The 26,589-nt window shown below is 27.9% G+C and overlaps 2 protein-coding genes across 3 annotated transcripts in view; one reads left to right on the top strand and one right to left on the bottom strand.

Annotated features, from left to right (window-relative positions):
• LOC145966005 (SUN domain-containing ossification factor) overlaps positions 1-26,589 on the top strand; it is a 48,008-nt gene that overhangs the window by 1,186 nt on the left and 20,233 nt on the right. Inside the window, exons 2-3 of one of the 2 annotated variants that reach the window (XM_083089662.1) lie at positions 9-213; positions 386-498. In XM_083089662.1, coding sequence (XP_082945788.1) covers positions 9-213; positions 386-498 — 318 coding nt within the window. Of the gene's footprint in view, positions 1-8; positions 214-385; positions 499-10,793; positions 11,213-26,589 lie in introns of those variants that run through there. The other variant, XM_083089663.1, reaches the window with a different exon arrangement.
• On the bottom strand, positions 17,494-19,754 carry LOC145966568 (uncharacterized). Its single transcript, XM_083090738.1, has 3 exons — positions 19,480-19,754; positions 18,673-18,846; positions 17,494-17,971 (listed from the first exon to the last, which is right to left on the bottom strand). Exons 1-3 carry the CDS (start codon positions 19,567-19,569, stop codon positions 17,768-17,770), a joined length of 468 nt encoding a protein of 155 aa, XP_082946864.1. The 5' UTR covers positions 19,570-19,754; the 3' UTR covers positions 17,494-17,767.

Below are 26,589 nucleotides of genomic sequence, written 5' to 3'. Positions count from 1 at the left end.
TGTTACAGTGGACTTCTGTTCCTGATAGTAGCTTCAGAAGGTGCACAAACTGAAGATTCTTCTTCCCATCCTGAAAAGAATGAGACTTACGAATCTTACAGTAATATTACGCTCAATTATGACAACCATGAAAATTTTGAGTCATCCATAATGGATATCAAAACTCAAGCTACAATGACACTCAAAACTAATCAGAATGATCAATATCGTCAGGTAAGATAATCACACAATTTAATTCCTCTAATTCCTCTCGTAAAAAAAAAAGAGTAGCTATTATATTGGACATGTACGATAAATAATATATATATCATTGCCATATGGTAATATACAATGATAATATGTATACATGCATAATTTATTTCATGTATTTTACATTCTATTACAGGAAGAAGCTATTACAGTCTCTGCTAGCATTAAAAAAGTCACCAATGATAATGCGCAGGTAGGAAAGGATGTGTTAACAGAGAGTCTTACGCAGCAGCCTAATCTCTCCCAAGAGTGAGTTTACACATAATTCATTATTTTACTTTATCTTATTGTTAACATTAATTATAGTGCTTTCAAAGATAATAGATTTATTAGAATATATACATGTATCATAGTAACTGATCAATGTTGTATACAGATTATATTATTATCCTTGGATAAAAAATTGATTTAAATTGCTATATATAATACACATAATAATTAATTATATGGGTTACATTATGTTATATATACATATATGTGCATGATATCTTTTTTTCTATTGCTCTAATGACTGTAGAGTTATTATTGTGCGCAATAAATATGATGATATAGTATTGCAATAATAACTTAAATAATCTTTGAAAACATATATTTATTCAGGGGTGTAGCCAAGGAGGAGCAAAGCTTGTTCTTGTAGCTTTTTTGCCTACTCTTGATAAATCAAGCAATTTAAAAATAATTCTATTAATTTTTGTTCAAATATTTGCAAGTTGTTTGCAATATTGTATTATTTATACAATAATATTTTTCATAAATATCATCCTCTTTTTTTTTGTCATCGGATAGCGAAACTTCTCCGTCAGTTTTCTTGCCTGCTCTAACATCTCTACCTGGCTATACCCCTGTATTTGTTACAAGAAATTTTTACATAATTTTATTTATTATTATAATGATATGTTGAAACTATCGATGTTATCTTCTTGATTATTGATATACATTTATTACGAAAAATTTAAGTTTTATTTGAGATTATGATGAAAGTGCAAAGACTAAAAAATACACGTGAAAAAATTGGCATCAAGTCAGACTGAAACTGTTTTATATATTGGAAAGCTCTTTTTTTGAAACTTGTTAATGTTGACATGATAATAAAAAATATATCATGTAACTGCTATTTTTGTTATAAATTGGCAAGATACGACACGAAATTAATAGCAGACACGTGTAAATGATTGAATATCTCAACTTGTTGACATGTTGAAACGTGATAATATGTAATGGATATGCGCCAGATCGGCGGTAATGACTTGCAAGAATGACGCGGAAAATGTTGATCATAGATTGTCACGACAGGTTTCTGACCTGTATCAGTTTTTCATTATATATACACGTTTGTTTCTTATTTGACATTGCGAAGATTATTTCAAGAAAATAATTATATTATTGTATAATACTAATGTCGCAGAAGATTATTGAACGAAGTTATTCTTGAAAAAGGCCCTGTTTAATCAGCGCATTTTAATATATTATATAAATATATTAAAATGCGCTGATTATATATTATATAAATATATATTATATATAAATATAATATATTATATAAATTCTCTTTTATATAAATTATAACTTTTACAAATCTTTCTTACAAACATTTATTTATACATCGATATATTTCAAAGAAATGACGAGTGTTCGCAAAAAACTTTGGTTTGACTTTTAATAAATCTCTTGTTATATATATATATATATATATATATAGTAATAACATCTCTATGTCTTTATGCAATTACAGCACTTTAAATTTTACAAAGTTTTCATCTAACAATAAGATAGATGTATATATCTCGAGAATACCAAAATACCGAAATTATCTTCTAACTCAAATAGAATCAGTCCCCATGTATGTGATATCATATAAGATAAATACAGTAAACAATGGTATATTCGATGTATATATATATATATATATATATATATATATATATATATATATATACATACATCGAATATACCATTGTTTACTGTATTTATCTTATATGATATCACATACATGGGGACTGATTCTATTTGAGTTAGAAGATAATTTAATCGGTATTTTGGTATTCTCGAGATATATACATCTATCTTATTGTTAGATGAAAACTTTGTAAAATTTAAAGTGCTGTAATTGCATAAAGACATAGAGATGTTATTACTGGTATAGTATATCTTGTTAAAGTTTCTTACTTTCTTGCTGTTATAGATTGCCATTTTTTACATATTTTCTAAAATCAGAAGCACGATATATACTCTTCTTAACAGAAATTTTAATCAATAATATATAAATTTGTTTTTTAAATAAGTTAATAGAATAAAGGTGTTTATTTTAGCATATTATTATCTTTAAATGAAATACTATTACAATCACAATATGCAAATATTTCTTATATACATTTATTAACTGCTTCTATATTTTTTTTACAATATGATCTTTTGTTTTCGCGTCTTTTTATTATTTTTTTGCTGTACATACTATACAGCGAATATTTGGCGTCGCACTATTTCTTGTTTAATTCTCGTTGTTTTTTTGTTTTGTAGAATTTGCTATATATATTTTAACACAATTAAAATTGTAATTTGCAATGAAAAATTGTATTTTTAATCTAAAACATTTAATAAAAATACAATTTTAACAATAAATTACAATTTTAACTGTGTTAAAATCTAAGAAAAATTAGAGATGTATATAAATGTCATTATATATATATATATGTAGTGATATTTATATACATCTCTTATTTTTTGTTAGCACAATTAAAATTGTAATTTGCGGTTATTTGTTAAATGTTTAGAATTATAATAAACTATTTTAATTTTAGATAACTAGCATTTTACAAAGATCTGCATTTATATAACAAAAAGTAAACTTTATACATATAGATTTTTACACGAATACATACATGTCTTCTTAAATATTTTTCTCATTTTATTTCCAATGACCGTGATAGTGACTTATTTTATCTATCTCATCATACTAAATCTCTCAAATCAATATTTTATATGTTGAAAATATCTACTTTTTTATAAGATATATATATATATATATATCGTAATATTCACGAAAAGTAATTATGTGAATGACAGACAATTAACTTTATATTGGGCAATCATGTAGAAATACGTGAGAAATTTTATATGTAAATTTAAATCTATATAAAAGAAAAATGCTTAATTTAATTGTATATTTACATTATAATTATATATTATTTATTCATTGATTTTTTTATTAGAGCAGATATAATGGAAGTTCTAAATCTAAAATTATGCAAAATATTGACTATCTTATGATTATTTATTTTTTTATTTTATAAAAATCTTTTTATTATTTTATATGATAATTTTTACATAAAAAACAAATTTAATATTCGCTTATTTTTATATTCATGTTTTATGAAGATGATATATGAATTACAAATATATGTATATGTGTATTTATATTTATTATATAATTCGACATATATGTATGTGTGTGTGTATTTATAAAATAAGTGAACATTGAATTTGTGTTTTTGTGTGTTAAAATTATCTTGAAAATTATACATCATACAAAATAATAAAAGAAATATATATTAAAAATTTTCATAAAATAAAAAAATATACAAATAATTATAAGATGTAATCAATATGTTGTATAATTTTAGATTTAAAATTTCCATATCTCTGCTATAAAAAAATCAAAATAAATAATGTGTAATTATATTGCAATATATTATTAAACTAAGCAATTTTATTTTATATAGATCTAAATTTACATAAAATTATATAAAATTTTACGTATTACTTGATTGCACCTGATATAAAGTTAATTGTCTGTTGTTTACATAATTATTATTTGTGAATATTCCTTTCATTAAAATTGTTATGTATGTATTCAGTTTTATTCTTTTAGTAATTGTTGCACTGCTTTGTATCTTGTTAAGCACGCTTTTGTACTAACGAAGCAATACGAGCTGATGTTACATCGTAACCTGAGCTTTTAGATGAAGGTTTATGTCTAGATTATTTTCCTGTGCGTTGTTTTGTAACCTTTGGAAGATTTTTTACATAAAGTCACGCATTAGTTTGTAAAAAAGCTTTTTATATAAAGCTATGCATTATAATAAAAATCGATTATAATAATGAAAATGCATATATATCGTACATTTTGACATTCTTTTGTATTATTACACGAAAAAAAAATTTTTTTATATTTATAAAAAAAGTGTATAAAAATATAAGTATTTTTCTAATGTTTCGTACTTTTAATTTACATTTCGTGCATCATAATTTGCTTAGATATGTAAATAAATTTCTGCAAAATATACATATGTAGGATATAAAATCTAATCAAACATAAAATATAATAATATTTATATAAAGTAATAATATTTTAATAAAGTAATAATAAAAGTAATAATAAATACATAAAGTAGTAATATTTCTAGAATCATTTGATTATAAATCAAACTCATATTTTTTATTTTAATACATATTTTTTATTTTAATTGTAGAAAAGTTTATATATATTAACAAGAATATATTATTAAACTTAATCTCTTTCGAACTAATAAAAAATAAATATATTTTTGTTTTGTTTTTCAAATTAAATCATAGTAATACATTGATTAATCCGTTTTATTCTTATGGATTAATTAATGGATTAATACAATTTTAATATACATATATCTATTCTATTATCTATCATCTACTATCTATCAACTACTTGTGTATATATATATATATTCACAAGTAGACAGATAACATAACTTTTACAAATATAACTTTTTTATTTTATAACTTTAATTATATATAAAGTTTATTGTTGTTTCTCAAATCACATTTAGATTTTCTAACTTTTGTTTATTGTGTTAAATAAATCGAAAGAGGCTAAAGAGACTAAGTTATATTTATTTTTAGAGAGATTTTATTCTAGAAAGTTATTTTTGAATACATTAGCCGATTTATCAGTTTCCATATACTGTCAAACAGATATCAATGCGCTTTTAAAATATTACGAATAATACTTGCATTTATATCGAAATATTATATTCGCGAGATATTTATTTAATGAAACAAAATTCCATAAAAATATTTTATATTTAATAGAGAATCGTATTACTCGTGACTTTTATTTTGTCTATCATTATAAAATGTTTGTGAATATTAATAAAAATAAATATATTGTTTTGTTTTTCAAATTAAATCATAATAATACATTGATTAATCCGTTTTATTCTTATGGATTAATTAATGGATTAATACAATTTTAATATACATTTATCATATATACATATATCTATTCTATTATCTATCATCTACTATCTATCAACTACTTTTGTGTGTGTGTGTGTGTGTGTGTGTGTGTGTGTATATATTCACAAGTAGACAGATAACATAACTTTTACAAATATAACTTTTTTATTTTATAACTTTAATTATATATAAAAAGTTTATTGTTATAAAAAATGCAATTATATGTGTGTGAGACCGTACATATTATATTTTATATTTTATTAAATTTTGTAGAAATCTACGTCTCTACTGTAAAATATATCTGTATAAATACCAAAGATATTTTTCGTATTTCCTTTGTAAAATGCGAATAGATTTATTTTCTTTACTTTTAGAATTATGAATTATTTCATTTTGTTTTGATTAGAATATATATACATATATTAGAATACACATAAAATATTTATATTATTTTGAACTCGAATGCTAATATTTATTCTCATAATCCTGTTATCAGTGGCGCCTGTGATAGGGAAATCTTGTCACGATGATTTGACTCATTGCATTACAATTCGTCTGCTGACAAATTGCTTCGTACCGGTTGTATTGCGAGCACTTACAACAAGGCGATCCATATCAATTTATCACGACTGTTATTATAGTGCTGTACGCCTATACATTGCAGAAAACGCATTTCCTTTGACTCATCATTAATCAGATAACGTCTCATTACCGGTGCATTTTGTCACGCACATTTATTTGGCGATGGTTTGAATTTTATATCTGAATTTTATATCTGAATGGAATTTTTATATCTGAAAATATATACTAATTATGCCGGTAATTTTATTATAAAGGTTATTTAAGAATTGTTGTTATATTCAAGAAAATATATTGCGCGAAGATTTTACATATAAATTAAAATTTATTATTTTTTCAATGATATTTTTATTACGGGCAATAAGATAATCACTTTTTTTCTGCGTTAGTAAATAGAACTATTTATATAATAGCACATAGATATAATAATATCATTTTTGCTATTTCTCTTATCCGTGTGATAATCTCAAAAATAAATTTTGTTATAAACCATTGCTGACTTCTTTGCAACATTTATACAAAATTTATAATAATAATAGTGTAATTTCCGGTAATTACACTTCATAAGTATAAAAATGCCGAAGTGCTATGAATATATGTATGCAATTAAAACGTTGCACGCTAATTGTGTTTATCATATATCAAATTTCTATAGAACTGAAATTTATGAATTATAATTGATAACATAATTTTATAAAAAATAATCTTGTATAAATAGTTTTGTAAAGATATTTTTAAAAGAGAGGATTTCACGTTTTTTTATCATAAAAATATTTGCATCTATATACAATATTCGCATGTGTTTTAATAAGAGAATATTTTAGTAAATAATTTACTCGTATTAGTAGTTTAAATCACATGCACTGTTTGTGTGTTAGACAAAAAATACATTAGATAAATCTAAATATGTAGAATAACATATAAAATATATATATATATATATATATATATATATATATATATATATGTATATCTTATACGTTATATATGTCTTATATTATATATTTTATATTTATTTAATGTATGTTAATTATCTAATAATCTAAGTATAAGTTCACAAGTTACATGTGATTTAAACATTCAATAAATATTATTTATTGAAAATATTCTTTATATGTATGTATTATTTATCTTAAATGTTACGAACGAATTTACTAACGATTTCGAATATTTTTATTGCTCGTTATTTTAAGATTAATTCAATTACAATAAAATAAATTAGCCAATAAATTAATCAATATAAGAGAAATGACGATTTACACAAATAAATTTCGATTATAGTCAAAGATTTTTGTTCGTTTAAATTTAGATGCAAAATTCAAAGAATTAATATACGAAGGTTAATAAATATCGCGATTTTTCATTCATCTAATTCATTTTGATATTCATTCGTTCGCTCGGTTTCAATTACAATTCTCGATTGTTCCTTTTACGCGTAAAAATTGTGTCACATCCGTCATTTTGCACACCCACTTTCGCGAGTTCGAGAATTTAAACATGTTAGGTGCAGTTCACGGAATTCCTGAACACCTCTAATCAACCTACACTCTTAATCGAGCACCTGGTATTCATTCATTAACATTCACATTTTCACATCTTGCTTTTTATTCATTACCTGCGATCGTTATTGCCTAACGTTTAGAATATAATAGTCGTGATTTTAAGGCATTTAGTTTAGGTACAAGTCAGACTTATGTACATGAGCATTGTATTGAAGTGCGTGTTTATTTAAATAAATAAATAAACAAATAAATGAATAAATAAATAAATACACACACGCGCGCGCGCGCGTGTGTGTGTGTATATTTGTATAACATATACATGGTAAGGCTTCGTTCTCGGTCTAGACGTTAAAATCTACGTACACGACTTTTCGCTTAATCATCACCAAAAGGTTCCCCGACGATATTTCCATACGTGACAATATTTCAACGAAACGTGAGAAATCTACGCAGCTACGCACATGCACGTGATATATAAGTGATTTAAATTTTTAAATGCTATAATGAATTCGATGGCTCATACATATTAGGAGTATATCGATTTTAGAGACATCGGGGTGAAAAATGCGCAACCGTAAAGCACTTATTTCATTTTTTTCTTTTTTTTCATCGACGAAATTTATTGCTCACGAGGGACGACGTTGCAACGGGGGATACTTTTGGCGAATGTCCAACTCGACCATGTAACCGATCCGGATCGAGCGGAGTTTCATGCAAATCCTCTTGCCATCGGGTTGCTTCCTTGTCCACGTTTGAGAAAAGCTCGTGCATTCATTACTTGCGTGTCACTGGAACCACGAAAATGTCGTTTGCCCGAAGCAACCTGCACGGGATCAGGAATCGTTCTATCGTGCTCTCACTGCAATTGCATCTGCATCATGTCCTTATCTTCAATGATCGCATTCGCGTATTTTATAGCCACAAAATACATTTTGATCGATAAGACAATTCCCGAGGAGGGAATTTGTGGTTATAAAATAGTTTAATATGCTAAGATATTATGAGAAAAAAGCTGATGCTATAATTTGAAGAAATTAAATGCATCAAATTTTACAATAAAAACGCCAGCTCTTATAAAATTTAAATTATGTATGTGTGTTTTTTTTATTTTATTTGTTTTTTATTTAAATGAGGAAAGTTTTATACGAAAACTAAATAAATCGTATATTTATATAAATACCGCGTGTCCTACAGTTGCAGTTATTGCAATATTATATGTTTGGCATTTTTTTTCGCATGAGTTCCATTATCTGCATGCATATATAAAAAAGAATAAATGTACATATTTAACACATAAAATAACATAAAACGTGCGATAAGATATTCTAATTTTACAAATTTTGCAGTGCACTTGAATACACAATGGTAGTTATCATTAGCTTATAATATTATTTCAATGTTTCTCCAAAGTTGTCTTTATTTGTACAAAAATCAAATAAAAAATTTTTATTCATTTTTATTTTGTTTTCTATCTGGTATGAATGTTTTTTATCGACGCTTTTGTGTCCTGTTTAATTGTTAAAAGTTAGTTATATCACAAAGTTTATTTCACAGAAGTTTTCTCGAAAAATACAATTGTGTGCGCTTTAAATCTTGCAGAGTGTATATCGATTGTGACTTTTTTCGCAGTACACAGCAGTTTCCTATTTTTAACGTGGAGAGATTTGAAAAAATGTTTCGCAAAGAACAAAAAGACTTGTAAGGTATAGATAGAACGATAGTTTTAGCCCTTCGAGTTTTAATAATTATTAGAACTCACGAGGAACGCCAGAACTTTCAATAGAACGGTGGATTTACGAGGAAAATTTTTCCGATCTTTCTATGACATTTAAAAATTTGATTGAGAATTATAATAATTTTTTGAAAGTTAAAGAAAGAGCGGCTAATTTGATATAGGTCAATCGATATTATAGTCATACATTTTTTTTATCGGGTCAGAAAGCTAGTAAAACGCAACATTTCCATTACTGGTATAGGCAAGTACTTTCGCGATGAGAGAGACACGATAAACTTGAAAAATTATTATTGAAAGTACATGAGAGGAGAGCTTTTCTGCCTTTCTTTGGTCTCCGTTTAAGTTTCAAGATGTAAAGATCGATAAATCACTGCACTTTCTAGCTCCAACGATCGGCGAACGGTCTTTAATTCTACGTATCGAGCATTGCAATTTATCTTCTGCATGCAAATTTTTAATTCAAATAAATTTTGACGCCTCGGACATGCATTTGTTTAGAGTTACATATTCCAAGAATTTGAAATAATATTAACATATAAAAATACACAGATTATTTCGCTATAGAAGTAATCTATCATTAATTTCTACAAATAATAAAAAAATAATATAAAAATAATAATAATACAAATAATAATAAAAAAAGCAGGATGTTATTTTATGGATTATATTTGAAACTCTCTCTCTCTCTCCCTGCTGTGCACAATAAAAAGAAATTAAATAAAATGATGTTATAGAAATATGTCGAGATAATTTATATTTTGAATATTCATGCAATATAATTTTTTATAATTTTAATAATTTCCTTATTCATGCTAATAATTTTTTTTGTTATTTTAATTATTATCACATTTAATGTCACATATAGTGTCATAATTAGTATCTATCGAAATATTTACATATATAGAGTATTTTTATTAGTTGATAAAATTTTCGGATGTTTTTTTTTCACAAGACAACGTGAAAATTTAATGTAGGCCATTTATTCGCGACTTTATTTTTTTTACATATTTACATATTTGAATATATTTTTACAAATTTGTACAATTTGTAAATTTAGAGACTAGAAAGAGACATCCTGATAAATATTTCGAAAAGAAATTACTTATCACGAGAATTCTCTCGTACATCACGATCCGGAAAATGCAAAACGTTAAAAATTCACGAGTACCTTTCATTCGGAGCGCACGAGCCACTCTTACTCGTCTCACTTTTACACACGCGCGTGAATACTTTATAGGGCATAAAAAGTACCGCAGCGCACTTGGTTGCAAATCGTTGAAATCGCATGAGGGAAGTGGATCTCCCCCCTTTTCACAGACGGGCGAGCCAAGAGGGGGACTCTTGGAGAAAAAGGGCGGATTAGAAAGGATGCGAAGGAGGAAAGTCACGGTTTTCTCGGGCGACGTGACACGAGGGGGAACACGAAAGAAAGGAAGGGTGCTGGGAGAGGAAGTGGGCGATGGTGCGGTCGGGTCGGGGTGGCGGTGGTGGGTGGTGGTGATGGTGGTGCGGAAGGGTCGCGCCGCGACGTCGCGCGAGGGCGGACCATCAGTTCGCGTTCGAGCGGCCGCCGATATGGGTGATCGGTCGTTCGGGCCGCATTCTCTCGTTATCCCCCGCGATTCTGCGGTCTCGCGATAGAAATTGTGTCCAAGAGACACGTGTCGAGAGGTGATCGAAAGGCAGGGAGTGCGTGGTGCGTGACATGACGTGCGAAGCCGGTCGACCGACAGGATGGTCACTGGTGCAGTCTACGCGAATGTGGCTAAGGACTTGAATGCATCCGCGATCAATATTTATTATCACTTCCGAATGCCGATTTTTTTCGTTCGTGTTACATCGACAGACTGGTATCGATCGTGTAAAGCTAATTTTGTATCAAGTCCATGTGTAATTTTGAGTGTGAGAAGGAAGATTGATTAGTTCACAGAGCCTTGTATGTAAATGCAGCATCTATCCATTACGTTATTAATATTTATGGGCAAAGGTACAAATATGACAAGTAATGAGTATCTTCCAAATATCCAACGATATTTTTCACGCTCGCAATCCTCTGGTATTTGTTATTAAATCTTCATTAATATTATCAGTATCGGAGTACGGTTAAATAAATATTGATTATTTAAGCGTTTCTTAAAGGGTGAGTTTGTGATAAGTAAACTGTTAGTGTGCATATTTATTTATATAGCCTTTTTTAGATGTGATTGAGATATTTTAATCAAGATTTCTTTAAGAACGTGCATAGTTTATTGAATATCGTGATTAATTCTTATTATGAAAGGAATAAAGAAGATCTTGCAAATTTGTCAAATTTAATATATGGCCTGTATATAATGTTCAGAATGACATGCATTTTAACATATCCCTTGTTAAACTTATTATATATGACATTTTCGTGATCGTGGTTTCATTGCAGCAATTTAACCTTGGTCGTTTAAATATAGTCATGCTTTGGTAATATGTGCATTTATGTATGATGTATCTGATTGTTACGTGAGATTATAAAAAATTGCAATTTCTATTTTTTTTCTTATATCTTACTGATTTGAAAATAAAATTTCTTTTTCTAATATACATATATGCATATATAAATTATTAAAACTTATCGAAAATGTAGAATGGTCTACCATTATATAAAAAAGTATTTTGATAATGATAGAGAATCTGAATAAAGAATGAACCATTTTAATTCATGTTAATTTGTTTGAGAATGAATACAAACTGTTAATCATTTATTACTGATAAATGATTGAAAATTTAAAGTTTTTAAGGTGAAAACATATGAATAACGAATAATGAACTATATAAATATATATATATATATATATATATATATATATATATATATATTCTTATTTATAATTAAACAAACAATGATTTTTTGCTGATTTTTTCTCATGAAAAAAACTTTCAAATTTATTAAAGACTCTATTATTAAATTATTATTTAACCATAGTGATTTATTGAATTTAAATTTACTAATTACTATAGCTGCAATGTAAGCACAATTATAATGATTAACACTGCTAGTAATTTAAATTGTAAATAGTTTAGATTAATTGAACATTATTTAGTAATTATATTCTCTTTCAACATTGGTGGAAAGAGAAAATTGAAATTAGCAAGATCAACCAGAAATTACACTAATGCTATTAAACGTAGCATCCATAGAAATAACTATAATAACTATATGTACGATATTTATGTCGTTTTCTATTTATAAAAAATTCACACGCGCTGTGCGTCGCACGTGCCAAGTACTCTGTTTCTAGATAATTATATCGTAATTAATCGGATAATCGGAACTCTTTGATCTTTCATGCAATTCAAAATTCTTCCCGGTCAATTCTCGGAATATCGATCTGTCTGATTATATATATTATATTAAAAATTGAAGACAAAATTGCATAAATATGATTATTTTGCTTGTATTTTGTAAATATAGGAGCAAAATAATTTTAAATTTAATAATAATTTAATATTTAATATAATAAAGTAATTTAATATTTAATATTATAAAAATTATTAAAATAAATTAATTTTATATTTAATATTATAATTTAATATTTTAAATTTAATGCGGTACAGTTTATAAACAATGATTTTGTCAAATTTTATTCTATTTCGTTGCCTTATACATATATCTGCTGCATAAAATGCTATTTACACATACTTTCGCAACGTCACGTTATTTAATTTTAGAATCTTTCTTGCAATTCAATCTTAAGCCATTCAATGAACTTTTATATATTTTGATTTATTATATATGATTTATAATAACGAGGAGTTAAAAAAGCAGTTTAAACGAATAATTGCGATCAGACAATTGGGAGCAAACAAAAATCGAGTAAACAAAAGCAACACTGAGCAATAAAATAACAAAATTTATTTAAATAGCTATATTCATGGCAAATATACGTGTATTTGTTTAGCAGTATATAATAATGTGTACACGTATGGATATGATGTAACAAAATTACAAATATTAGCATTCATAATACAAACGAATATATAGCGCGATGATTTAATCATATAAGATAACATACGTCCTAGATGAAATTTATGTACTATAATATTTTCACACATTAAATAAAATGGAGGAAGATATCCGTAAATTTACAGGTTCAAAAAACATATAATTAAATTATTTTTAAATTACGCATTTTATTTTACATACACACATATGATTCAAACAGATTATTTTCTTATTTGAATTTCTATTCCATTTATTTATGCGATACAAAACGGATGTGTATCACCGTGAAATTAAGCTCGCGATTCACGAAACTCTTCGGAAATTATTTTCGGTAATTTCCGGTTATAATTTCAATCGGGCATTAATTATTTCGGCCCCGACAAAATTCAAGTTAATCGTCTCGGTCTTTTCGCTCTTTTATTCTTGCTGTTTTTTTACAAACAGCTATTCGCTCGCTCTCCTTGACAAACCGACGAACTTGTCCCGATATAAAACACTCGTCGTCGGCCCGAAAGCATCGCTGTGTACCATTTTAATTGCATTTTAATCTGCGCTGCCTGCTGTGTTGGACGTTCCGTGTCTCTCGCGCATAATTACCAGCAAGCATAACAGTATGAATGTATATAAGGCGTTCACCTAATTACAACGGTCCGGCATATACACGTATATATGTATATATGAAATAATACAGTGCTTATCAATAATAGATTAGAAAAAATCTTTTCCTTGTTTGTAAAATTATTTATAATTATTTACCGTAGAACTATTATGCATTGATTTAGTGCACTCATCTACTACAGTTTGTTATCGAGAGGAAGTTAAAGTAAAATAAAAGCGAAAAAAAGCGTAAACAATAGTAAGAGTGTGTTCCGTGTTAAGTGTATGTTCTATGAACATATATATTCATTGTCTAAAATTAAGTTAAAGAGATAATAGGTAGTTACTTGATTAAGGCACGCAACTGTCTGCAAGTTTTTTTATTTTTTTTATTTTATCTAAAGCACTGTTTTACTTTTTCAAACTTTTTTAATTTCAATTTATAGAAATACGATATTTATATGTTTCTTCACTTCATACTTTGTTTCTGTCCGATCATACTTGAGTTCGTTCTACTGTCAGTTTCGAATGCTGAATGATAAATATATTAATCTTGTATGTCTTTAATTCTAGAAAAGATTGTTATTTATAAATAAAATAATGTCTGTTTGATTAAATTTTATCTCAATAATTTAAATGAAATATTCAATATTTTATTATATTAAAATTTACATACAATCGTTATATTAAATATAAAATTGCTCCAAAAACAATGAGCTGCTATTGTTCTTTGCTTTATCAATTATATTCAATAAAAATAAATAATTTTTATTATTTAATTCTTAAATTTTTATTTATATTTTATTAATTACATAATCTACATATAATATAAAATAATTTTAACAATTATAATTATAGTTTTCTTTTGTTAACATTTAGTTGATTTCATATATTTTTGATTATAATTTTATAAAAAGAATTAATATATATTTTTTTTTCAATATTTTTTGTACAATAATTTAGACAATAATTTATTTTGCACAATAATGTATAGACTTGAACTTGTTTTTCCAAAATTTTACTAACGAAATTATCTTCTATGTTGGGAAATAAAAAATATGAAATATTTTTTATCAGAGCAATAAACGAGCAAATAATTAGCATTTATTATGCTACATCATTATTTCTCATGGTGTCAAATCAATGTCTCGAAATATGTTATCATATTAGGTACACGTGATTCACACGGTCTCTAAACATAATTTATAATTGGCTAGATTTAAATTCTTATATTTCAAATAAAATAATAAAGTAAAATAATAAAGTAAAGTGAGTCATCGTGCCAAGCACACATAAATAATAAATTAACAAAATATAAACATTATATAAATTACTCACTTCTCTCCTCTGATTGCTCCGTCCTCGGAGCCTGATGGCTTCCCCTGTTCTCCACTTCTTTTATTTGTCCTTTGCTGCTTCTTTATTGCCCTCACTTGCGGTAAATACGATTAATTACAATCGCGCGCGCACTCATGACCAAGATACGGTAATCGTGCAGCATTCCTAACTTTAATCGCGTACACGCGACCTGTTCTTTATTTTATATTGCAACGCAAGAATGCGAAAATTACGATTACGTGAAACTATATCCACTCGATCCTAGAAAGTTGTGCAGCCGAATTTACATAATGTTATCTTGGTTGCAAATGAACAGCGTACACCTGCATTTTTATGGTAATATTACATTTCTCGTTTATACCTAATTTTAATTGTACTAGTCATATTGCATTTCATATTTTTTCGCACTTTGGGAGATATGTAATGTACGATGACACACAGAGCGTTACCTTCCCGTTCGAATTTCATCGAAACAATAACAACCGCAGTACACATTATAACGCGATCATCTTGTTATCATTTTTGCGATTAAACTCGAGGGAAGGAGACGAGAATACTCCGTGCGCTCATAAAGGGATATAAACAATAACACGCTATTGTTGACATTCCCTCGACGATATTCGAACGGGAAGCTAACGCTATGTATGTCGTATTATCTCTCAAAATACGATTATCAAAAATATTAGAAAATATCGCAAATGCAATTATTCTTTACAATTATAAAATGAGTTATGAGAGGTAAAAATGTGCTATATAATATATATTTATTAGCAGCAGAGATAGCATTGTATGAATTTGGCAGTGTTGAGCAAATCGTAGTTTCCTGTATAATAATGATTTTTTTTATTTTTTTATTTTTTTATATATAATATATATTATTTTTTTATATATAAAGTGTAGGTTGTGTGCGATTAACATTGGGAATATTGTGTAAAGTAAATCACACGATGTCGTATTCTGATGATTAGAGTGCGCGTGATTATAGTATTAATTAATTTTTATTAATTAATATTTAACCGTATTTTCGCGAGTGAGGAAAAGCCATGAAGAAGCAGCAAAGGATAAATAAGAGAGGAGAAGAAAGCCCGGAAAGAACGACGATGGAGTAATTATGAATAGTGAGTAATTTATAATTTTGTTAATTTATTATATATTGTTTTTAAAAGTTACTGTTGATGGCGTAATGTTCCATTAAAACGAAGAGATTTTTACAGCTACAAAAGCTCGTTTAATTCTCGTATTTGAGTTTAATGAATATTGAAGAAGCTTGCTGTGCTTTTGTAGCGAATAATATATCTATCTATTAAGAAATTTCCGTATCGTTGATATAAATGAGATATCTCTTAAAAGAAATGATTGGTGCGTTTCATTTTTGAATTTCTCTCTACTCTGTATTATAAAGTGAAATTTCTTTTTATCGAATTTCTCTTTACAAAGTAGTCGGCAAATGAACTTTTACGCTTTCCTCGCACTTTTAACCAAACGGAATTTGTCGAATTTGTTATACACTTTCGCGTTCGTGGAGGAAATACAAGAAAGCTCACGATGTTCGAAAGAAACCGCATTCTTTCTATGGTCGTTTTTTGAATTTCGACAAATAGACAGGAACCGTCAAATGACGACTTTCTTGTGGAAATAAGGCAGACAGAAACTTTTTGCTGTGACTTACTGCCAGACGTAAGAAGCACGACTATGTAGATTTTTCTTGAAGATTTACTTTTATGGAGCTCGCAGAAAGCGGTTTCATCTCCGGAAAAAGCTCTTTCGACGAAAAACCTCGATTTGTGATCTCGCTCCCCATGTTTTAAGATATTTACAGAAAAGAAAAAAGAACACTTCCTATCTTTATAAGAAATAAAGTTTTAAGCGTGTATATAATTGTAAATGAATACGTATAAATGAATAAATAGTCCATATTCCGATTTCACACGAGAATTTTTACGTATGTGATTCTCGCACATATGTAATAATTAAAATAATAGATTTTATATATATGTATATAATAAAGAAATAATTTTATACAGGATAAAACTCAATTCTTCAATCATAAATCTTATTTTATAAAGCTACATTTCTACAGATAACTTGTAAAGAAAAATGATTTAAATTAATATGTGCTTTTTTCTTGCATATGTTAAAAAATTATTATTATTATCTTTTTGTGATCTTTTTTATGATATAGAACAATCGTTAATATTGATTACCACAATTTGATTTCGTGAAATGTGGATAGAGAAATTTTTCATAGTACATACATATAAACTTGAATATCGTCAACTGAAAATCTGCAAGAATTACAACAGGTATAGCGTTGTGATACGTAATTATTTATTATTAAGCATTGTTCCATATAAAATAATATATATACATATATAATTATAAATAATATACTTGATAAGGAGCAATTACAAACATTGCTTGGCATGAATTATATAATTGAATTTCTTGCGATAAAAAGCTAAGAACATTTTTCGCAAAAATTGATAAAACATTTAGAAACGATTAGTGAAACGATACCTTTTTGTGAAAATGAAATAGGGAACGAAACGATTTTCGTAATAATCGAGATTCTTTGGATGATCAGTCGTATTTGTTAGTGAAGTATGTATCTATAGCGAATATAAAGGCAGCTATGATCGCGAAAGAACCGGCCGCAACCATTTGATCGCTATATTCCTCTAGATACGCGTGAATCAGATTAGTCGAGAAATTGTCCCAGTCGCGAAGCAGGATGAGGCCGGCGGTGCAGCACAGAATCGCCCCCATCGATGTAAAAATGAGAGCCTGCAAAATGAAAGAATAGTGTATTTGCTATTTGTCGAAAAGAAAAAAAATGTATCTACTTGTCACAATTCGGTATGCATTGTTATAGCTATTTATGCACGTTAAAATTCATCAGATAGCAATATAATGAAATTAGTGGAAAGATAAGAAGTTGGATTTTCAGACTGGAATAATTTTTTTCAAAAGATATATGTGAAAGAATATATATTTATATAGTGTGAAATATAAATCTCATATCTCTTCGTGTTTGATTTTTCTATTGCATTTGAAGTTTGAAACAATGGAATTTTTAGATTTTTGGCTGACGTCATCCTAGATCGAATTTAAATAATTCTATATATATAGAATGCACGTCATCCTAGATCGAATTTAAATAATTCTATATATATAGAATGCAGACAATCTGAGAAATTGAAGCAGCGGCGACAGAATTTTATTTGATGCATTTTTTAATATTTTGTTTTAATATTTTGCTAAATCGAAGAACAAATTAATTTTTCGATTCTCGATACATAATTTAAAATTTTCTTTTTATGCAGGATGCAATTTATATCGAAAAGAAAACTTTATTTCTTCTCAACTATTTTTTTCTGAACAAATATATCTTTCTTTTTAATAATTATCTATGTTATAGATTATATTTATCGAGTAAATTGCTTTCATTTATGAAGGAGATAGCAATATTTTGTATTTTAACTCACCGTTTTTTTCGGCAATCGTTCGCCTAATAAATGACTCATGATAAGAATCGCGTTTATAAGAATATAACCGCATACTGCCACATAAAATATCGCTATATGATGTATATTAGTCGGTCGTATTTGATTCTGTTGAAATGGTCCTGCCACCAATCCCGCTGCAATGACGCAAAAAATCTACAACATTTAATATATATATGTGATTGTTATTAAAAAAATATTTATTATATAAAAAAATATTTGTTATATTTTCTATGTAGAACAACTCAATTAAATTTATTTATCACAATTAAAAATTTTTTTTAAATATAATTTTATTAAATATATATAGTATTTAACATATTAATAATAACAATATTAAAATACATTAATAACAATAATATTTATTAAATAATAATTATTCTATAACATAAAAATTATTTATTCTATTAATTATAGACAACGAGAGAGAGTATCGCATTACATTAAGGAATGTAACAATATTTTCGATTTATGTTATAAGCGTTGAGAGACTTTGTATGTATGCAAAGTATGTATTTTTTATTAAAGTAGAAATAAAATATATTATTAACAATAATTACTTTGTGTATTTAAAATAGAGATGCAACGATAAAAAATGATTATATATAATTTAACGATTATTTTTGCGGAATTTTGAGTTAGTACCAAAATATAAAGAAAGATATTTAAATATAAAAAAAAGACATTTAAATTCTGTTTCTATCGAAAGATTAAGAAGATTATATTTTCATCATGCGTAATATATTTTCAGAAATCGTTATTTAAGATCGCAATAATTTGCATTCTCACCAGTTCAATAATTTTGCAAAAAAATGGCGCTTCTTTAAGATATCCTTTCAATCTCGTCAGGAGGGTGGATGCAGAAGTCTCTTCAGCCATTTTTAAATCACTTTTTGTATTATGTAGTACTCCTTTAATTTAATAGACACGCACACCTTATAATCACTGTGATGAAATATTCGTCGACATACATTCGAGGTATGACGATGACTGTTTCCTACGCTGAGAAACGCTCCACCCAACTATTGAACCCTGTCGGTAGTCAGTAGTCACACTGGCTAACATTAAATCCACTAAGTCCCCACTTCCTCGCTACTTAAATGCATTTAATGCGTTATTGTAACAGTTCTTGGTACTCAACCTTGGCGGAGGGTCTGAGATGATCTGTGCCCCACATCTTCCTCTTTTTCTCTCCGAAGATGGACTTTATGCAAATACTCGTGAATACAGATGAATCGCGCGAATAAAAATAACTTCTTGATATCAAGTTGTTTACACTTAATAAGAATTTTAAATATATTTCACGCGCAATAAATACACAAATAATATATTAATAAAAGTTTTTACTTTTTTTTTAAATCTCTTAACGATTATATTATTTGCATTGATAAAATGTTACTCGCATTATTAAAATTGATTTCGGTATTATTAAAATTGATTTTGAAATTTGGAACAAGAATTTGTATTTTTGTCCAATTTTACTATGATATGATAATAATATAACAGAGAGATAAATCCGAAAGAGAGGTAAATCCAGTCTTGATTTGAAAATTATATTCTGAAAATGTACATTTTTCGCTGAAAATTCTGCAGACGAGCAAACTGTGTCACGATCTGCTGAATTTTATGGCAATGTAAAAGATAAAGATAACAATTGTCTAAAGTGACTAATCATGAAATGCAGTGAATAATTTTGCATCTCATTGCATTGTGTTCGGATCGTTGCGGACTATTTTTTGTTGAAATCGAGTTCTTCTGCCATTGAATCGTCCCTTAGGGCCGTGTACTTTAATTAGGATACTTTAATTAGACAAAATTCACTTTGAAAAGAAGGAAACGTGAAAAAACATTCCCGAATGGGAACCAGGCACGAAACACACGCATGGTGTAACTTACACTGTCTACCCACGTTCATCTCATCGCCATGCTCGATTGCTGGCTTAATTTATCATAGTTTCTTCCGACTTCTTTTCCCGCCTCATCCTCTTGCCCTAGTCACTTTTCTTTGTTTTTTCATCATTAATGAATTCCCTGCTTGCTTCCACTCTCACTGGACTATGTAACTTATTGAAGTGGCCTTCAAATAGTGAAGATGACCTAAGAAATAATTATATAGTTGAAGAATATTTATGTTTATTGTAGTGTTTCTGACCTAATGATCCTCTATAATGAATTCGTTAAATGGGGAAGGGAAATAGACGTCATTCACCAGTTTAAAACTGTCTTTTTTCAGGATATGGCCGCACATCACTGTAGTTTGTTATAAGAAAAGCTCATTCCATTATGTTATGTAATGCTACCACTATTCGTCGTGTCTGTTTTCGACTTGATCTTAGTATGTTTTAAAGTTTTACGAGTTTTATTAAGTTAACACACTGTTGAGACATATCATTTTATATGCATTGCATAAAATGAATTTTTGCGAAATCGTGACTATGCTATTTCAAAAATAAAATTATAAGAAATTATCTTTTATTTATTTAGTACAATATAATTTAAATACAGCTATACTCAGTGAACATTATATTTTATTCTATATATTTAACTATACATATTGTGATCTCATTTAATGTTATAATTTCTTACACTGTAATTTTATTTTACTTTATCTTTGCTTTTACTAGTTTCTGCACATATTATTTTAACGCTATTTACAATGCATTCCGCAAGATTAAATGGGAGATATGCCATTAAAAGAAATTGAACTGTCGCGTCATGTATTTTTTTAATTGAATGTATGCAGCAGATCATCAATATAAAATACATATGCAAAATGCTTATGATTTCCGATTGATGAAGATATAAATTTTCAAAAGAATTCAGGATAATAAAAAATTCCTATTTGACTGACTTAAAAATGGATACAATCCACTCAAGCACATTATTTTCAATCGATTGTTATATATTTTACATCTGTAGATATACTATTTAGTTTAATAATTAAATTAATTTTTAATAATTAAATTTACATTTTCATAGAAATTAAAAAAAAATTTCTTCTCTAATGTGCTTTATATATAATACATATTTTGATTGTATCACATTATATAACTTTACATAATGTAACTTTCAGGAAAGTGCTTTTAGTGCTACTAATAATGCTAATAAAAATCGATTTTGTCGTCGTAATGCGTCATGTCCTCCTTTCATAAACTGCTTTAATTAAATACCGATTACCTATCGTGCTCCGGGAAAATGTAATCGCGCGTTATATCTCTCGCAGTTTAATAACGCCAAGATAGAAAGATCAGCAATTTTTGACATCGCTCGATCGATTTAACGTTTGTTAAATGAGCGAAATGTATTGTCGGGTGATTACGCGGCAAAGCCGATTTCTGAAGTGCACGTGGGTGAAAGCTCTCCACCCGCTAATTAGAGCTTTCACTCCGTTTACGGTTGGGCCAACCTGTATATTTCCGTGGCACAAAATCGATGATCGCAATTTTCCCCGTCAAATCTCGTTCTTGAAGTAGATCGGCAAGTCACACGGAATCTTACAAAGCTTTTTACGAACTGTACCGCTTTGACTGCACACACAGATAAGGATCGCCGACTTGTCGGGACAATCGGTGAAAATATATTCTCGCAATGCGGTCCCGCATTGCGCCCACAATACGCTATTGCCTGCATATTTATCTCCGAGAAAGCACGGGATCTCCATTGCAGCACATTTCAAAGAGACTCTGCGCTGTCAAGCATCTCAAGATGCCAGTTTCACCCATGTGAAAAGCCTCTACTCTGAAAAAGCTTACGCGTGTTTTATTATGTATTTTTAATAGCAAGGGGAGAAACACAGTAAAAATTACACAGTAAAAATAAAATGTTAATTATAACATTTTTCATATGTCCCAGAAAGTCTACTCTAAATTTTAAGTTAAAATAACTCATTCGTCGTATGTTACTTATTGACAAACTAAAAGTGTTAAATAATTGACACGATACTTTACATTTATTTTTGTTATCGTGACTTTAAGTGTAATGTAAAAATAATATACAAATTAATTAAAAATTACATGAAAAAATAGTTACAGAAACTCGAAGAATTGTTGTAGGATATTAACATATAATAGTAATTATTTTAACTTAAATTATTTGTAATAGAAACATTTGATTTTAGTAAATTTGATTATTTTGTATGTCAAAGTTCAAGATTATTTGAAGATTTATTTTAACTTTTCTTAGAATATTAAATTGACTTTGAGTTATATTGATTGTTTAAAATGATTATGTTAAAAATACTCAAAATAATATTCCATTTCTATGAGACATATACAAAGTGTTAAGTTATGAAGTTGACATAAATGTAACACATGAAAACGTTATAAAAATAATAACATGTAAATCGTATATTAATTTTACATTAAAGTACTAATCAAAACGTGGTAACACAAGAAAATTTTAACATATGGACGCACAATTTTTTACTGTGTACGTACTCGTTTTTAATCCTGCACCGATCTTAGAGGGAGAAAGAACGATCTTTTCTAAATAAAGAACGTTGTTAAATTTAACTTTAATATTTTAGAATTATCATAGAATTAAAGCGATTCTCTCACATAAATAACTACAAACAAGCAAAACTATAAACATCATTAATATTTTTCGCATTTATATAATAAATCTGATTATGTTTCTTCGACAAAATTTATATTGATTATGATGCTAGCAAAAATCAAGAAATAATAAAGAGATTATCACGACATGTAAAGAGAACAAAATTTAAAACAATTTACTTCTTCAACAGCATAAAGATAATGTTAAAAGATAATGTTAAAGATATTCCGTTATATTATGTCGTTTGATTAATTATTCATGTCGGCTTGTTAAAAGATAATGTTAAAGATATTCCGTTATATTATGTCGTTTGATTAATTATTCATGTCGGCTTTGATTTCTAGAAAGAACCGGTTTTACTTAATGACACTTGCTCATCTTGTTTTGTCAGATGGCCGGTGTTAATCAGATGCACGGACGCATGTGACACTTTATCCGTGCGATCTTCGCTTTCATCCGATTGAGCGTATCCTATTTGAACGGCAACCTAGATCCTGTCGTTACACTCGTGCTAATACAATGTATTATTATGTATATACAAGATAATTTCTCTCGAATGACGAGACTGGCAATTATCTGTAATATTTATTTTTATCACACACGCTAACCTTATTTCACATTAATAACGATAACTGGCACTTTCACGTTACCGTATTGATCTGCCCTTGATCTCTAATAGGATAATAGCGTATACTTTTACTCTCGTACATGCGTCTTCATTTTGATAGAAGAAGCAGGCACAAATATCTATATTTTCGCGTCACAACATATAATTTTCTTTAGAGAGAAAAGCCATTATTTCAAAAAAATGTGCACTTTAATACTTTATAATTTATTAATACACATCCGATATTTGAAATAGCCAAATGATTCTCGAGAAATAATTATAAATATAATATAATAATATAATATAATAATATATATAATATATAATTAATATAATATAATATAATAATTAATATAATATAATATAATATAATAAATATAATTAATATAATATAATAAATACAATAAAAATAATGATATATATAATGAAATATAATGATAATAGATAATTTAATAGAAAACGTGTGTTATAATCTTTACATTCTCTCCACGTAGGAAAGAGCTTATACTCGTATCTCTCTCTATTTCTCGCTACCTCTCACCCTACTAGATATCGGTTATCGATCGATCAGTGAACTGCAGATGTAGCGTGCGTGGTGGATGCAGGTGTAGCCGCAAATCCCCTCTCGACAAAGCAGTGACTTAAGTCTTGATCGCGCATTTCCCTCCTTTTGAAAAGCGCTTTGATGAGCATGTTTACGATATCCGTGTAAACCTGGCAACTTTGCTCACTGTTTAATTTAACGGAGAGAACTCGTGGTTCCTTGATTTCATTATCCAATGTCGACACGAGTTTTCATCCTATCGACCATGCTGACCACGACAATTCACCTAGAGAATGTAATCTGCCGACATTTATGCGATTAAATCATGATTTGTGTGTGTAAAATGGGTAAAGTAGTTAATAAAATCACGATATGAGATTGTCGAAATAAGCGAGCGTATATAAGGTTTAATATATTATGCAACAAATAACGCGAATAACAAAATCCAACTAAATTTCTCTCTTTCCCTTTCTCACCGACAAGTTATGTCATTTCATGCGCAACACATTAATGCAAAAATTATATTTTCTAAATGTAATGTAATTGCAACTCCCAACATTGTTGAAACTTGTTTTTGCGTTGATTTTTATATTACTTCTCCCTTGCCACTTGATTTACATCATTGCGTACGAATTTCTGCTATTGAAATATTCTGGACAATAGTTATTACATTAAATGATATAATGCGATGATTAATAGTACGATTCGTTTGAATGAATCGGAATTATTTTCATAATGTGCAATATTTTCTCGGCGACATTGCAAATTTCGTTTTGCGACGAATTCTAGTTACATATATATCTTTGGCGTCAGGAATGACCCACGGCAAAACCGCATCTAACAATGCGAAGCACATCCAATTTCTGGGATGCACGTGGACAAAGTTATGCTGCACCGAAACTTTCGACGATGGCAGGGAAGTTCTCGACCTAGTGCACGTACGTTTATGGTCGAGTTGCGATCAAAAAAGGAAATTGTGAAACTTATGTAAAAATTTGACACTCTATTTTTATTAAATTAATGCAGAAATTATATTTCTTAGTACAGAATTTCTATAATACACAAACTGATTGTATGTCTTATTCTTTTGTTTGTAATAATAATAATAATAATAATAATAATAATAATAATAATAATAATAATAATAATAATAATAAAAATAATAATAATAACAATTTTATTTCAAGTCCTAAAAAATACATTTGGAAAAATGATTGTTAACCGTTCTTAGTGATTTTCTTTTTTTACTTGTAATTGAACTATTTAAAAATTATAGTATATTTGCAAAATTGAAACGAGAAAAAACGGAAATTTACCAATATTTTAAAGATATATCTCATATAAATCTAATTACAAGATATTTTCTAACTAAAGAAATGTGATAAAGGTAATAAGTTTTTAAAAAATCTTTTTATCTGTCACATGAAAGAAAAGAGAGAGGAAGGGAGGAGAGAGAGAGAGAGAGAGGGAAAGAGAGAAGTATCAAATAAAGTACATAGCATAAGTTTGTGATCACGAATGATTAAATTTATATTAATCAAATTTATATTAATCAAATAAGTATCGGTTGATTAATTAAATCTATTTGCAAACGCATATATTTATTTTTCGTTGTGACCATGACGTGATCGGTAATGTTTGCATCCAATTGCAATCATTGCACTTAGCGTCCTTCCATTTAGAATTCCGATTCAAGTGGGTCATCGAGCAAACGAGAATGGTTTGCATAATAATAGAGATGATTATTCTGACAACGGACGTTAAGATTTCATTGTCACGAGATATCATTTATCTGACATGAATTAATCATTAACATTGAAGTTACAGAATGAATTGGCTAAACATTGATTAAACCCTTGATTAAACTACTTAAATATTAGGAAATGTAATTATAATAGAAGTAATATTCAATGTATCATGATTTTCATCGCTATAGTTGTTTGAATTCATCAATTCAATGTAGCACTGATAGCACCGATTATTCAATATGTATAGAGTTATATCACGAAGATACATGCAAAACATATTCGAGATATTCAATAAATTTCACTTTTATCTAAGTTATTTTTAAATCGCAGAAGTGAAGTGAAAAAATGATATTTTTGATTTAATATAAATAAAATATATGATTAAACAAATGAATTTTGGTGAGTATTAATGATCTAATTCTATAAATGATATCATCGGGAAATGT

The sequence above is a fragment of the Camponotus vicinus genome, unplaced genomic scaffold, assembly GCF_025532165.1.
Source record: "Camponotus vicinus isolate PSW18456_S1 unplaced genomic scaffold, iyCamVici1.0 SCAF_2, whole genome shotgun sequence".
NCBI lineage: Eukaryota > Metazoa > Arthropoda > Insecta > Hymenoptera > Formicidae > Camponotus > Camponotus vicinus.
The sequence above is the reverse complement of the archived record's forward strand: the minus strand, read 5'-3'. Positions and strand labels throughout refer to the sequence as shown.